The 15,258-nt window shown below is 38.0% G+C and overlaps 1 protein-coding gene across 6 annotated transcripts in view; it reads right to left on the reverse strand.

The window, feature by feature from the left end:
• CDH18 (cadherin 18) overlaps window positions 1–15,258 on the reverse strand; it is a 687,616-nt gene that overhangs the window by 58,018 nt on the left and 614,340 nt on the right. For all 6 annotated transcript variants that reach the window (XM_070411928.1, XM_070411926.1, XM_070411927.1 and 3 more), the window contains one exon: window positions 4,780–5,033. In XM_070411928.1, coding sequence (XP_070268029.1) covers window positions 4,780–5,033 — 254 coding nt within the window. The remainder of the gene's footprint in view (window positions 1–4,779; window positions 5,034–15,258) is intronic.

Below are 15,258 nucleotides of genomic sequence, written 5' to 3' on the forward strand. Positions count from 1 at the left end.
TGGACCAACCAGTTTCGTTTCCTCTGTATCAAGGTTTTTCAACCTCAGCACTACTGACATTTTGGGCCAGATAATTCTTGGTTGTGAGCACCATCCCTGGCCTCTACTCAGAGGTAACTAGCATTCCTCGCCCAGTTGTGACAACCAAACATGTCTTCAGACATTGTCAAATGTCCTCTAGTGGGGAAACTGCGTGAGAGACACTGTGCCATGTGGAATGGGTGCTTTGGGATATGTTGGCATCTACAGGGCAACAGTGAAAGAAGTTTGTCTCTGACCTCAATGCTTCTTCCTCTGACCTACCCTTTGGGCACATAGATGCCACTCTTCATAGCATTTAAAAAATTCATTATTATTTATTTTGAATTGCAAATCTCCCCACCATTGCTTTGATTATAATGGCTCATACTCTGTCTTTTCTTCTCTCCCCCTTTGATACTGCTGCAGGATAAATTTAAAAGATGTCAGCACAAAGCCTTTTTCATGGTCTCTGCCTCGCTTCTTTCTACAATCTCGGTACTTGCCCTTCACACACAGGTAACCTATGCTCCTCATATACACAAAACTACATAGATTTTCTCTATTCTTCATCTGTCTCATCCTTAACCTGGGTTTTGAACCTTAAAATCTTCAAATCATTATGTCTATAAGGTTTTGTGCACGCTTTCTTTCCATGCACACCTTCCTATCTTTATCACCCTATCAAAGAATGCAATTTTTTTCGAGTTTATCTCTCCACTGGACTTCAAACTGCTGCTGCTGTGTGTGCATGCACTAATTTCTTTATCATAAGGACTATTGTAAGAACCAAATAAGGTGCTTTAAATGTCTCTTTTAAAATTGAATGTACCTCACACCTCTTTTAATTAAAAGGTATAGACTACATTATTAGCATCTTAATATTAAAAAAAAGCCTTACTAAAGTTTATCAAATACTTTATGTGAAACTAATAGCATGAAATATTTTTATTCTCAAAGGTGTTGGCTCCTTTTGTAATAAATGGGCCACATTTGCAAGTATCATTTATTATGCTACAGTTTTTAATATAGTTGAATTATACTTACTGTTAAGTATCAGAAATGTCATTTAAATATTAGAGACACAGAGCATGGATTCATGCACTTGTGGGGTCTCTTGGCGTAGCCTTTGGTGGGATAAGGCCAAAACCGGCAGTCTAACGCCACCTGCCACTCCTGCTCATCCCGGCCCCACTGCACCTGCCGCTGCCACCGCCCAGTAGGCTCGCTGCAGCTCCACTGAGGTCTCCAGGCTGCAGTGGACAGCCGTGAGCCCTGCTTCTGGCACCCATGGGTCAGCTGAGCAGCTCTCCTGCTGTGGGAGCACACTGACCACCAGGGGGAGCTCCTGCATTGAGCATCTTCCCCCTGGAGGTCAGTACATGTCATAGCAACCGGTTGACCGGTTGTTTGGTCACTGAGGCTTTTATATATATAGATGGCATTCTATGTAATGCTGGAGCATAGCAGGCTTTTCTCTGGTTGGAAAACTAATTATGTTGTCTCCTACTTCCATCCCTTACATATCGATTTCTATAACTGGGCTAATGCATACTATTTTGTGTACTTGCCTGTCCTGCTTCTTCAAGCAGTGTCCAGTTCTTGCTCTCAGTGTGAGAGAGGGTACCAGTTGACAGGGTACTCCTACACTCAAGGATGAAGCAGGATTGTTGAATACATACATTTGTGCACATAACATTGGTTCTCTCCATGCACGGGTACTGTGGACTTCTTTTTTTAAGCTGAAACAATCATGCTTACATAAAAGGAAATTGAGAGCCTTTACAAACCTTATGTAGATACCAACGGAAATGGTTACTCTATTAGCTTTTGTTAAAATAGACGAGAACTCGCTCTGCCAGGTGTGGCTCAATGGTTGAGCATCAACCCAGAAACCAGGAGGTTGCAGGTTTGATTCCTGGTCAGGGCACATGCCTGGGTGGCGAGCTTGATCCCCAGTAGGGGACATGCAGGAGGCAGCAGACTGATGATGTGATTGATGATGTTCCTCTCTCACCAATGTTTCTATCTCTCTATCCCTCTCCCTTCCTCTCTCTCTAAAAATCAATAAAAAACATTAAAAACAATTTAAAAAATAGACGAGAACTCAGGGAATCAGAATAAATATGGGGAAAAGCTGACAGATTTATTAAGACTTTCCAACTTCCTAAGGCCTTAGGATTAGCCAATGGTATAAATTCAGGGTAACTTAAGACTCTACTACATGTACACAGTCTTTGATTTTGTTATAATTGAGACCAAAAAAACATCTTTCTGATTATACAATAATATTTTAATAATCTCCACTGCATGACATACTAATATAATAAAATATTTACTGAGCACTTACTGACAGTGCTAATTACTTTGTATCAATCTAATTTAATTATATCAGCATATTCATGCAGTATTATTATTCCTTGTTCATATATTTGGAATTTACATTCCAAGGTTGAAAAACTATATCAGATCACAAAGCTAGTCCGTCAAGACTTCAGAATTCTGCATAACCCTTGGACACAGACAATAGGGTGCTGAAGGTCTGAGGTGTGATGGGGATGGGGCTGGAGGAGATCAATGGGGGAAAAGAGGAAACATATGTAATGCTTTCAACAAGAAATAATTATTAAAAAAAAAAAAGACTTCAGAATTCCCACATGCTGTCCTATCGTGTCAGCGTCTAGTCTCTAAGTGAGCACTCCAGGCAGCTTGGACATTTATTAAGTGACTACTAGGTGCAGGCCACTCTGCTTAGCACTTTATACACAATGCTTAATGCTTTCTCCCAATACCTGAGAGATAGAGTCGTTTTCTTCTCTTACAGGTAAGGGTGGGTGATTCCTACAGGAACACAGCTATTGTGTCAGAACCTGGAGGCAGATAAGCCTTATTCCCAACCCTCTCCCCTATTGTACTGTATCTATATTTCCTATCACTAAGAGATCAAGGTTTCTCAACTTCATTTCTATAAATGTTTCCAGTCAGTTATATTCATATCTATTAAGTCAAGTGGAAAATCTAATCTGTGTGGTCAAAAATATACTCATGGATATAGCTACATATATTCTTCATTTGACAGAAACCCATCTACTACATGACTCAGATAAAATATCAGTAATAGCATCTAATTGTAATAATAGAACAATAACATAGATATAACATATTTAAGTATCTACACTAATAAAAGAGAAACATGGTAATTGGCGTACGACCGCTACCCTTCCCATTGGCTAATCAGCGTATCCTTATGCAAATTAACTGTCAGCCAAGATGGCGGCCGGCAGCCATGCACTGAAGCGAACAGGGAGGCTTACTTCCTCCAGGCACTGCAGACTCCAACGTTCCCCACCTCACTTGCTGGCCTCTCAACTGCAACTCTAAGCAACTATTACTATGTTGCAAATAAGAAGCTAAACAAAACTGGCTGTCAGTCAACCCCGGACTGCAACATTGTATCCATGTTTTCAGCAGCGAGGCCTCAGAGCTAAAGCTGGCCCAGAATAAAAAAAAAAAAAGAAAAGAAAACAAGGACTGGTTGGAAGCTTTAGTCACTCGACAGCTGGAAAACAGCCCTCAGCCCCTCAGCCAGCCTGGCCAGGCACCCCAGTGGGGACCCCCACCCTGATCCAGGACACCCTTCAGGGCAAACCAGCCGGCCCCCACCCATGCACCAGGCCTCTATCCTATATAGTAAAAGGGTAATATGCCTCCCGGCACCGGGATCAGCGGAGCAGCGAGGCTCGCGGCACCGGGATCAGCGTGACAGGGGGCAGCGCCCAAACCCCCTGATCAGCCCTGCTCTGTGCCTGATGGGGGGGAGCTACCCAATCCCCTGATTGCCCTGCGGCTCTGTGTGTGACAGGGTGCAGCGCACCAACCCCCTGATCGGCCCTACTCTGTGTGTGACTGGGTGAGGTGCCCCAACCCCCCGCCCCCACGGGCCCTGCTCTGTGTGTGACAGGGTAGAACCATAACCTCTCCATCAGCCCTGCCCTGAGTGTGACAGTGGCGGTGCCCCAATCCCTTGATCGGCCCAGCTCTGTGGGTGATAGAGGGTGGCGCCCCAACCCCCCTCCATGGGCCTTGCTCTGTGTGTGACAGGGTAGAGCCATAACCTCCCCATCGGCCCTGCCCTGAGTATGACAGGGTGCAGCGCCCCAACCCCCTGATCCGCCCTGCTCTGTGTGTGACAGGGGGCGGTGCCCCAACTCCCCTATAGGCCCTACTCTGTGAGTGACAGGGGGGAGCTCCTCAACCCCCTGATGGGCCCTGCTCTGTGAGTGACAGGGAGCAGTGCCCCAACCCCCTGATCGGCCCTGCTCTGTGCGTGACAGGGGGTGGTGCCACAACCTCCCCATTGACCCTGCCTTGAGTGTGACAGGAGGTGGTGCCCCAACCCCCCAATCAGTCTACCCTGAGTGTGACTGAGGGTGGCATTGCAACCTCCCGATCTGCCCTGCTCTGTGCATGAAGGGGCAGCGCCCCAACTCCCCAATCGGCCCTGCTCTGAGCCTGACCAGGGGCTGCACTTAGGGATTGGGCCTGCCCTCTGCCACCAGGGAGCAGGCCTAAGCCAGCAGGTCGTTATCTCCCGAGGGGTCCCAGACTGTGAGAGGGCACAGGCCGGGCTGGGGGACCCCCCCCCCCCCCCCGCGAGTGCACAAATTTTTGTGCACCGGGCCTCTAGTTATTTTATAAATTTTAAATTATTGTGACACAATCAAAATATGTAGATGTCTAAAACTTTGAAGCATACCTTACCTTACTAAGCTATTAGCACTGTCAGGATCTTGTGCCAAAACTGTGCCAACGACAGTTCCAACCTTGGCATTTTCATAGACTTCCATGATGTAGGAGGGCATGGAAAATAGAGGTGGTTCATCCACATCTCCGACAATGATCTTCAGCATGGTGGCATCTTTAAAGGGACCCAAGTGAGAGAAGCGAAAATCAAGGTGTGTATTTGCTCCTTCTATGTTGAGAGTGTAGGACTTCTTTTTCTCATAGTTCAGTGGCTGCAGGGAAAAAAAATGAGATCCAAATTATCACTTTCAAACAAGCATTTTTTTTCTATTTTTGAATAGATGCAAATCCATCTATTTTCTCTTAAAAACAAACTATAAAGTTTGTATTCGTAATGGTATCTGAAGAAGAAATCAGGGAAACTCAAGTCTGAAATCAACTGTTACTTTTCACAACCATAAATATGATGATAACTAAGTACAAAAAAATATTCCCCACTGGCAAACAAATGCTGCTTTTGGAGACTCTGATTTGTAGTCTCCTCAAGTAACTTTTCTCTATCTCTTTGCCAATTTAACTTATTAAGTATTATTATTATTATTATTATTATTTTTTACTTATTTCAGAGAGGAAGGGAGAGGGATAGGGAGAGAGAAACATCAATGATGGGAGAGAATCACTGACCAGCTGCCTCCTGCATGCCCCCCACTGGGGGGATCGAGCCCACAATCCTGGCATGTGCCCTTGGCCAGAATCGAACCTGGGACCCATCAGTTCCCAGACCGATGCTCTATCCACTGAGCCAAACCAGCCAGGGCTTAAGTATTAATTTTAAAAGGAATTATCTATAATACTATCAACAGTAAAAAGATAAACTTAAAAATTGCTACTAATTTGTTAAATTTGAAATATATATACATATATTTCCATTTTGCATTTAAATAATATACTGTATCTCATATCACTGATTTGCATCTACCACATCTTATTTTTTCACCTTGCTGGTTTTAAACTTTTTATCATATTTTAGAATCTGATAAACTGTTAAAAATATTTTTTTATTGATTTCAGAGAGGAAGGGAGAGAGAGAGAGAAACATTAATGATGAGAGAGAATCATTGATCGGCTGCCTCCTGCATGCCCCATACTGGGGATTGAGGCTACAACCTGGGCATATGCCCTGACCAGGAATCAAACCATGGCCTCCTGGTTCATGGGTTGATGCTCAACCACTGAGCCATGCTGACTGGCCTAAACTTTTAAGTGTTCAATTCAAAATATTTTATTGGAATTTTAGCAATAAATTTGATACAGACTTTTGAATTTCATTTTTGTTGTTTTGTTTTTCATTTATTTTCTCTTTTACTAGTAATAGCATTTCATGTATTTTTTCATTTTAATATACTGTATTATGGTGTAATCAACTTTGTTCTGTATAGTTTTTTGTATGTTTCTTTTATTTTTTTAGTTTTCAGTTTTGCCTAATCTTATAATCTTTTTAGTGTACTCTCCTTTTTAAAATTGTCCAGCCAATATTTATTTTCTCTATTAATTACATATGTCATCCATAATTAATTTGACTTAGCATATAATAATGAGTAAGGTCTGTATGGCATTTTGTCCCAAGGAATATATGGTCTACTGTAGCATATAAAATAAAATCGTAAATAGACATTTACAGCACTGTGTATTTAGTGCTATAAGACTGGCTACTATGGAAATTAATAATAAGGATACAAACCTAGGTGCATGTAAGCAGCTAGGTCCTGTCTCTATGAGGAAGTACCTTTGCGATAAGAAATGAATGTTTGGGAAGTGTTTAGCATGATGCACACAATAGGCTCCACAACCCAAAGTGAGCTCCGATTTATGAGCTTAGAAAAGGGAGTTCAATGTCAAAAATCTCCATGGTGATGTTAGTGCAGCTGATGCAGAGACCAGGCTTTTAATGTGAGCCTGGGGAAGTAGCCACTGATGCTGAACTTCCTTTGTAATATCTACGAGAAGAAGAGGTGGTTTTTGTTTTTTTTTTCATCCTTATTTCTGTCACTAATTTTGCACTAGCATGCTTTAATCTTGAAGCTTTTTCTCTTGACATTTTCAGAGAATGTCATTCCCTATGGCGAAACTCAGCTGAGGGACAAGGAGAAGCTGATTAGAATGAGTATCCTTAAGGAATTTTATACATAGGAAGATCAGTCTTACTGATGTTTATTTTCCTTACCTCTTCTGAATTGCCTTGGATAATTGGCCTTCCCAGAGATTGGTGATTGCATAGAAGGAAAAATAACCATTTAATTTCAAAACTTGATATGAAGAAACTAAAACCTAGAAAACTTCTCAGGTCATAGGGACATGGATGAGACTGGGCTACCACAATATTTTATCAGTTTTTAATAAATAAAATATTTTTTTTAATCTGAATATCTCAAATTTTCTAAAGTGGGTCATATATGCAATATATATGCATTTATATATGACAAAATTATGTATTTTAGATGTATATATTTTAAAGAAATGTTAATTGATTCTGCAGTTTGTGACATACCAATTGGGAATCATATTCTTCTGAGAGAGTTTAAACTAGAAATGAATTGCCAAAGACACTAACATTCATCTTGGTTGGGAGTTGCATAACTCTGAGTTGGACTCATAGATTGCTAGGGTTTTTTGTTGACTCCTCTCTCCTCAACCATTTGTACACCATAAGCATCTATAGACACAAGCGGTGGACCTTTTTTAATTAAAATCAAAATATCGTGTCAGTTAACTAGTTAACATTAGTGAATGAGAACATCTCTTTGAGTAATTCAACAAATCTCATCCAAATTTAAACAACCTCTTCTACAAATGGTACAAATTTGCTTCCATTCAGGAATTGGGTGGGTGGATATGGTAGCTCTTGGCTCAGAGGAACATGGACTGTCAGAATCTGGGCACATTGCTCTTGGAATGCAGCATCCTTGACAAGTTTACCATTGTTTAAAATCAGTGTATTGTTTTGTAGACTCAACCTGCTGCATCTGGTAGACCTTATAATGACTAAGGTTCTTCTTTTTAAACGTGAGTATTTGAGACCCTAAAACTAAAACAAACAAAAAACAAAACAAAACACAACACAACAACTAGGATTTGTTTACTAGGGACAGTTAATATTCCTTTCTCATGTGATAACACAGAATTTTAAATCACACATTTTCACTTATTTATTGGTGTTGGCATTCTTATCTTCTGGCTCTCAGTGAACTTGTGGAGATAATTTGGCCACTTCTACCCCCAGATATTATTATCAAGCTGTACATCAGTTTAACAGGTATCTCTTTTTCCATTTTTTAGCAGGTCCCTTTGCAAATTAGATATTATTTGTCTTAACACTAAACTACCTAGTGATAAGAAGCTGGCTGTTTATTTGGACACATAATTGTATTTTTATAATAGCTAATATATATTTAACTACCTCAGGGCAGGGGTAATTATTTTGCGGAACTTCTTTGCCAGGACAGGCAGATGGGTGGCTAGAAATCCAGTTGAAGTCTCTCAGGAATAAGAGGACTATTTCAGATTGGGACAGTAATTTAGAAGCAGGTAAATTAATGCAAATGGAAATATTTTAACAACCTCATTTAATTCAGCAGTGCTAAATTGCAATTTTAGAAAAAGTGAGAAATTATTATATCAATTTATTTATTCTCAGTGATTGCAGGATTATGTATATAATATAAAATGTTAATTCTTTTATTTGCATTATAACTACAATAGTATACAAAGATTGAATTAGGATTATAATTAGTTTTTATGTTACTATAAGTCTAGCAAAGCTATCCAAGTACTTATTACTCATCATCCACACATTTTAAATAGATCTTTTAGTAATTTTCTAGTAATCATTTGTTCTTGGGAAATTATTTAGAAATCTGTGGATTTTACTTTTAGTTACTGGAAGATTTTTATTTATTTATTTAAAATACAATCTACCAGGATCAGAGAAACCTATTCATGTAATATCTCATTTTGCTGCAAAGATGTTACAAGGGGAAATTTTGGGGGGAAGAATTACCCAGGCTATGCTGGTGCCACAGAAAACAATAACATGAAATGTGTGGCTGAGAGTTTATAAAATGCAAAATAAGCATTCTTTTCAGCCTGAAAAAAAGAAAAAGAAAATAAATTCATAAAACATGTCATAGTGTGAACTTAATAGCATAGTGTAGAACCTGAATATTTTCATGAGTATAAGAAAGAGTTTGTCCAACTCTACATTAAAATGCCAACTTTCCATGCTCTTAGATCTTTCTGGCTAGATTCTGATAATAATCATTCACACTGAATGATGACTAAAACACTCAAGCTAAAGAAAAACTTGGGGGTAATTCTTCCTTTTAGAACTACTTTAAAACTCTTCAAAAGAGTAGGGTCCAGTTTTTGATAATTTGTTCAGCATTATTTACTACTACTATATAAATTTTGACTTCAAGATATTTCGTGTAGGGATGGGAGTTGATAATGTGAATATAGTGTATACCATTTAACAAAATTTCAGAACTATGAACTTCTTGGAAAACTGCAAGTTGGGATTATCAACAATTCTAACATTTTCACAGAGATTGGAGTGATGTGGCCACAAACCAAGAAATGCCTGGGCCACCAGAAGCTGGAAGAAGCAAGGAATGTATTATCCTCTAGAGCAGCAGTTCTCAACCTGTGGGTTGCGACCCCTTTGGGGGTCGAACGACCCTTTCACAAGGGTTGCCTAAGACCATCGAAAAACACATATATAATTACATACATTTTTTTGTGATTAATCACTATGCTTTAATTACAGTGGGGCCTTGATTTACAGGTGTCCCGACTAACGAGTTTTTTGAGATATGAGCTGTCACTCGGCCGATTTTTTGCTTTGAGTTGTGAGCTAAAATTCGGGTTACGAGCCAGCTTCAGATACCCCACCGCTAGTTGGCGCAGCGAACATCACAGTGAACACCACAACATCAGCCCAGCATCACGTGTCTCACTCATTCACTTTTGATTTGACATACAAGTAATTTGAGTTACGAGCTCCATCACGGAACGAATTAAACTCATAAGTCAAGGCCCCACTGTATGTTCAATTTGTAACAATGAAAATACATCCTGCATATCAGATATTTACATTACGATGCATAACAGTAGAAAAATTACAGTTATGAAGTAGCAACGAAAATAATTTTATGGTTGGGGGTCACCAAAACATAAGGAACTGTATTAAAGGGCCGCGGCATTAGGAAGGTTGAGAACCACTGCTCTAGAGTTTATGGAGGAATTGCATCCTAGCCAAAAGTTAAGCTTGATTTCAAACTCCCAGCCTTCAAAACTGCGAGAGAATGTTTTAAGCCACACAGTTTGTTGTAATTTGTTACAGGAGCCTACAGACAAATATAGATTGATTTGCCTCATATATAAACACTGATATTTTTTAAAAATTTTCTTTATTGATTAAGGTATTACCTATTTTTCCTTATCCCCCCAATCCCTCCCCAATCCCCCCCCCCCCCCGCCCCGCTCATGCCCTCACCCCTCTGTTGTCTGTGTCCATTGGTTAGGCTTATATGCATGCATACAAGTCCTTTGGTTGATCTCTCCCCCTAACCTCCACCCTCCCCTAACTTCCCTCTGAGCTTTGATGATCTGATTGATGCTTCTCTGTCTCTGGATCTGTTTTTGTTCATCAGTTTATGTTGTTCATTATATTCCACAAATGAGTGAGAGCATGTGATATTTATCTTTCTCTGACTGGCTTATTTCACTTAGCATAATGCTCCCCAGTTCCATCCATGCTGTTGCAAATGGTAAGAATTCCTTCTTTTTTTACCGCAGTGTAGTATTCTATGTGTAGATGTACCACAGTTTTTTAATCCACTCATCTGCTGACGGGCACTTAGGCTGTTTCCAAATCTTAGCTATGGTAAATTGTGCTGCTATGAACATAGGGGTGCATATATCCTTTCTGATTGGTATTTCTGGTTTCTTGGAACATAGTCCTAGAAGTGGGATCACTGGGTCAAAGGGGAGTTCCATTTTTAACTTTTTGAGGAAACTCCATACTGTTCTCCACAGTGGCTGCACCAGTCTGCATTCCCACCAGCAGTGCGCGAGGGTTCCTTTTTCTCCGCATCCTCTCCAGCACTTGTCGTTTGTTGATTTGTTGATGATAGCCACTCTGACAGGTGTGAGATGGTATCTCATTGTCATTTTGATTTGTATCTCTCAGATAATTAGTGATTTTGAGCATATTTTCATATCTCTCTTGGCCTTCCTTCTGTCTTCTTTTGGAAAGTATCTATTTAGGTCAGTTGCCCATTTTTTGATTGGGTTGTTTATCTTCCTTTTTTTTTTAATGTACTGAAAGGTTTAAATATCTTTGGAATCAATTGCTCTTTAAGGTTTCATAGAATTTCTTTGTGTATGACTGAATCTGAAGAATTTGGAGGGGGGTAGTTCTTTCACAAGTTTCTCATTATCTTATATGAAATTAGTTTATGTATTTTTTATGTCTTTGAAGTTGCTTTTTAGAAACTTTTACAAAAATATTCTTTACATGAAATTTATTTGTGTAAAATTAAGAAAGTATTATGACACACTTTCTATTTTTATAACTATTTATTTTCTATTATTCCTTCCATTATTTTTATTAAGATTAGTTAAAGCTTATTTATTGTTTTATGTTTTGCTTTCTTTCTAAAATCTAAGGTTTTTGTATATAATATGTTTCTGATTTCTAACCTCATTGATGTCTTTATTTATTTTTTCTTTTATTCTTTCTATTTTTAGTGATATCTTCTATTTATTTAATTTTATTATTTTACTTCTGTCTTTAATATATTTAGGATTATGAATATACTCTCAGAAGTACTTATTCTGTATCTCATAGTTTCCATATACTTTTTTTTTGCTAGAAATTTTGCAATTTTGTTGTACATTTTTCATTTTCTTTAATTTACATTTTATTAAAGAAAAGTTTGCTGTTGCCTGTTGTTGTGGTTAAGTTTCTAGGTTGAGGGATTTTGTTGTTTTCTGGGTCATTTTCATGAATTTTTAGTTATATTGTATCTGGAGGAGAGCATTTTTGTCCATACTATTTTGGTACTTCTCTATCAGAAGTTATTACAAACACAGTAATAGATTTCACTGAATTGAAATGGATTCTTTTCTCTTCAACATCAGGCTGAGCAGGAGTATTACTTTCTAGATATTAGAACCTATTAAGAATAAAAATATCAGGTTGGCTGAGGTTTTTAAGAGTAACATCCCTAATGAATATTCAATTTTTGTAAATAGTTCATTAGAATTAGAAAACTATTTTTTTCTTACAACGTATGCTCATGGATTTGCCTATATGTATATTTACAATGTGTTGGGATGCCTTGCTTATTGCTCTTTGTAGTTCATGGCCTCAAAACTTTACAATCCATGGCAAAGAACATTCTGATTCTTAGCCTGTCATGTAATGCCAGGCAAAGTAATGATGTCAAAAAATCAAATAAACACAATCCACTAAAAAAAGTGGTTATTTGGAATAGATATAGTATGGCTATAGTGAAACCCATTTTACTTTTAAGATTAACTTGAGATTTTACAATATAATTTTAAAATTTACTATGTTTACTCATTGTCCATCTCAATGGATCATTTATTAAGTGAAATCATATAATATAGAATATAATTTTTATATAATATAGAGTATAAAAATACAAGTACCTGGTTATAAAAATATGTAATAGCTATTATAGACAGGAATACATTTGTAGCATATAGTCATGGGAATATTAGTACATTCATAGTAAATTAACCAGAATAAGTTCTTCCTACCTCTCAGTCCTAGCAAATTTAAGAAAGGGATGGAATTGCCCTGTTTTATACCATAAGAAATAAGTGAAAAGTAGAAAAGATAATCCAAAGAAGGATATTTGTGGCTGAAATATACCTGAAAATGTTGCACTACAAAGACAATACTTAAATTGAACTCTGAAAAACAAAATATATTTTTACAAAGGAGGAAGGGGAAGTAGATTACCAAGACACATGAATGACAGCATGGTCTTGTGAGACAATATAATACCACAGGATGCTTCATTCTTTGTATGCTTCCAGGTGAATTGGACAACATGCAACAAAGGAGGGCAGCCATATAACAGCATGGCGTGGTCTGGAAACTATATTTAAAGACTTGGTGCAAATGCAGGAAGAAGGGACAACAACTTAAAAAGTAGATATTGAGGTATTATTGTAATTATTAGCCAGGCCAAACTTCAAGTGTATTTTGACCATATTTTATCTATGTTTAATAACCACCTTGTAAAATGCTTAAATAAGAAAACTGAAGGTTAAAAGACTTGATATAATGTCATCTATTGCTTTAATGACAGGACCAAATTTATATTTCATCTGACAGTAAGAACATGTTTTATATCACCCTTCATTGATATGGAGACAAATTCAAGATTTTTTGGTTTAAATCAATAAGCATCTATATGCAATTAAATAGGTTTAAAAGGAAAAGTGATACTACAAACGATATTGTTGATATTCATTAAGAGCAAATAGGGTTGGAACCTTGAATTGAAAAAAAAAATGGAACAACTTTATAAAGAGTTCAAAAAGCCCAAGAAGAGATTTGGAGACAGACTGCTAAGAAGAAGCACATCCCTAGCTAGAGGTTGATGTCAGAGGAAAAAGTGCATCAACTTGCATTCATCCTTATCAATTTTCCCCCTTTCCACCCAGTCAGGCTCCATTAAACAATGAATGAAAGTTATCAAACTGTATTTACAAGGTGCCATACCATGGACTGGTGAATTTAACTTGGCAATTTTCTGATGAAGAAATGATATGGACAGGAATGTGCAGAGCTCCTGCAAGCTGATTTAGAGAGCACAGCTGATTTTGATCTTTGGGAAGATTAGCTGCTCTGCCTTGCTGGCTAACGTGAGCTGCTTTAGAGATTAAATAAGGAACAGACTTTGACAGACTTTTATCCATTTCTTGCCATCTGATTCAGTACCTCTTAAAGGTTAAAACCCACTGAGTTATATAGTTTAGGTTTTAAATCTCTATGCTTTACAACATAAAACATAGCAATAAAGTAACTCTGAGATTGATAATGCTAATCCGAAAGATATGATTATTTTACACAGACCAGTGATGACTACTGCTTTATAGGTACTTACACACTTTAACTTCTACTTTGTAGGCCCCTGTGTAGCATTCAGAAAACAACTTAATCTTGAATTTTAAATCAATATAAAATTGTGATTACTAGAATAATTAATGATATTTTAAATAGAGCAAATAGAAAAGTATATACAAAACAAAAATGATAGATTGATAGACAGATGATAGATAGATAGATAGATAATTAAATTCACATTAATATCCACAATAGCACATGAGGGTAAAATTTCTCAGCCTGTGTTCTGAACATATTCTACTGCAGAATAATCTCAAGTGTTTGTTAAAAAGGTCAATTCCACCTTGGTCAGTACATAGCTCAGTTGGTTGGAGCATTGTCCTGTACACCAAAAGATTGCAGGTTTGATTTCTGATAAGGGCAAATACCCAGGTTTTAGGTGCATATATGAGGAAACTGATCAATGTTTCTCTCTCCTCCTCTCCCTTCTTCTCTCTCTAAAATCAATGAAAGAATATGTCCTCCAGTGAGGACTAAAAAAAAATTTAAAAAGCCAATTCCTTGGCCCCACCCACTCTAGTCTTTCTGAATCAAAATATGCAATAATTAGAGTCTAGGGATCTGAACAAGTAGATTTTTAAGCTGAAGTCATTAAACATTTCAAGACTGAGATACACTTCACTAGGTGTTACATTTAAATTTATTTCTGTAATTTTATTAGTTCCACTTCTGTTTTATAAGGACATGAGCCTTATATACTCTTAAAAGCAAAAAGCAATTGATTCAATCCAATGACAATTCTGAAGAATAAAAAAGAATGGGGAATAAGGTTAATGGTTTCACCAAAGTTGTTTTGATGGCTCCATGATCATCAAGTATAAACTTACATCCTAAGGAGTGTTGGATAATGTGGTAAAGATTTTTATATTACTGTAGTTTAGGAAAGTCTCTTAGTTACAACATAGAGTAATGATCCTATCTAATAAAAGAGAAACATGCAAATTGACCATAACCCCAACACCCTTCCCACTGGCTAATCAGCATATCCTTATGCAAATTAACTGCCAACCAAGATGGCAGCTGGCAGCCAGGCACTGAAGCGAACAGGAAGCTTGCTTGCTCCAGTGATGGAGGAAGCCAAGGATCCCAGCCTGCCGCTGCCGGCCTCTGAGCTTGCACTCTAAGAAACAATGTTGCAAGTATAGAAGCTAAACAAACTCCAGAAACCTGCTTTCAGCCAGCAGGGCTTCAGCCAGCAGGGCTGCAACAGTGTTTCAATTATAGAACCCAAACAAACCCAGTACCTGCTTTCAGCAGCGGAGGTCTCAGAGCTG

Source organism: Myotis yumanensis, unplaced genomic scaffold, assembly GCF_028538775.1.
Source record: "Myotis yumanensis isolate MYYU_CA2020_CCGP unplaced genomic scaffold, mMyoYum1.0.hap1 SCAF_4, whole genome shotgun sequence".
In the NCBI taxonomy this organism is placed as follows: domain Eukaryota; kingdom Metazoa; phylum Chordata; class Mammalia; order Chiroptera; family Vespertilionidae; genus Myotis; species Myotis yumanensis.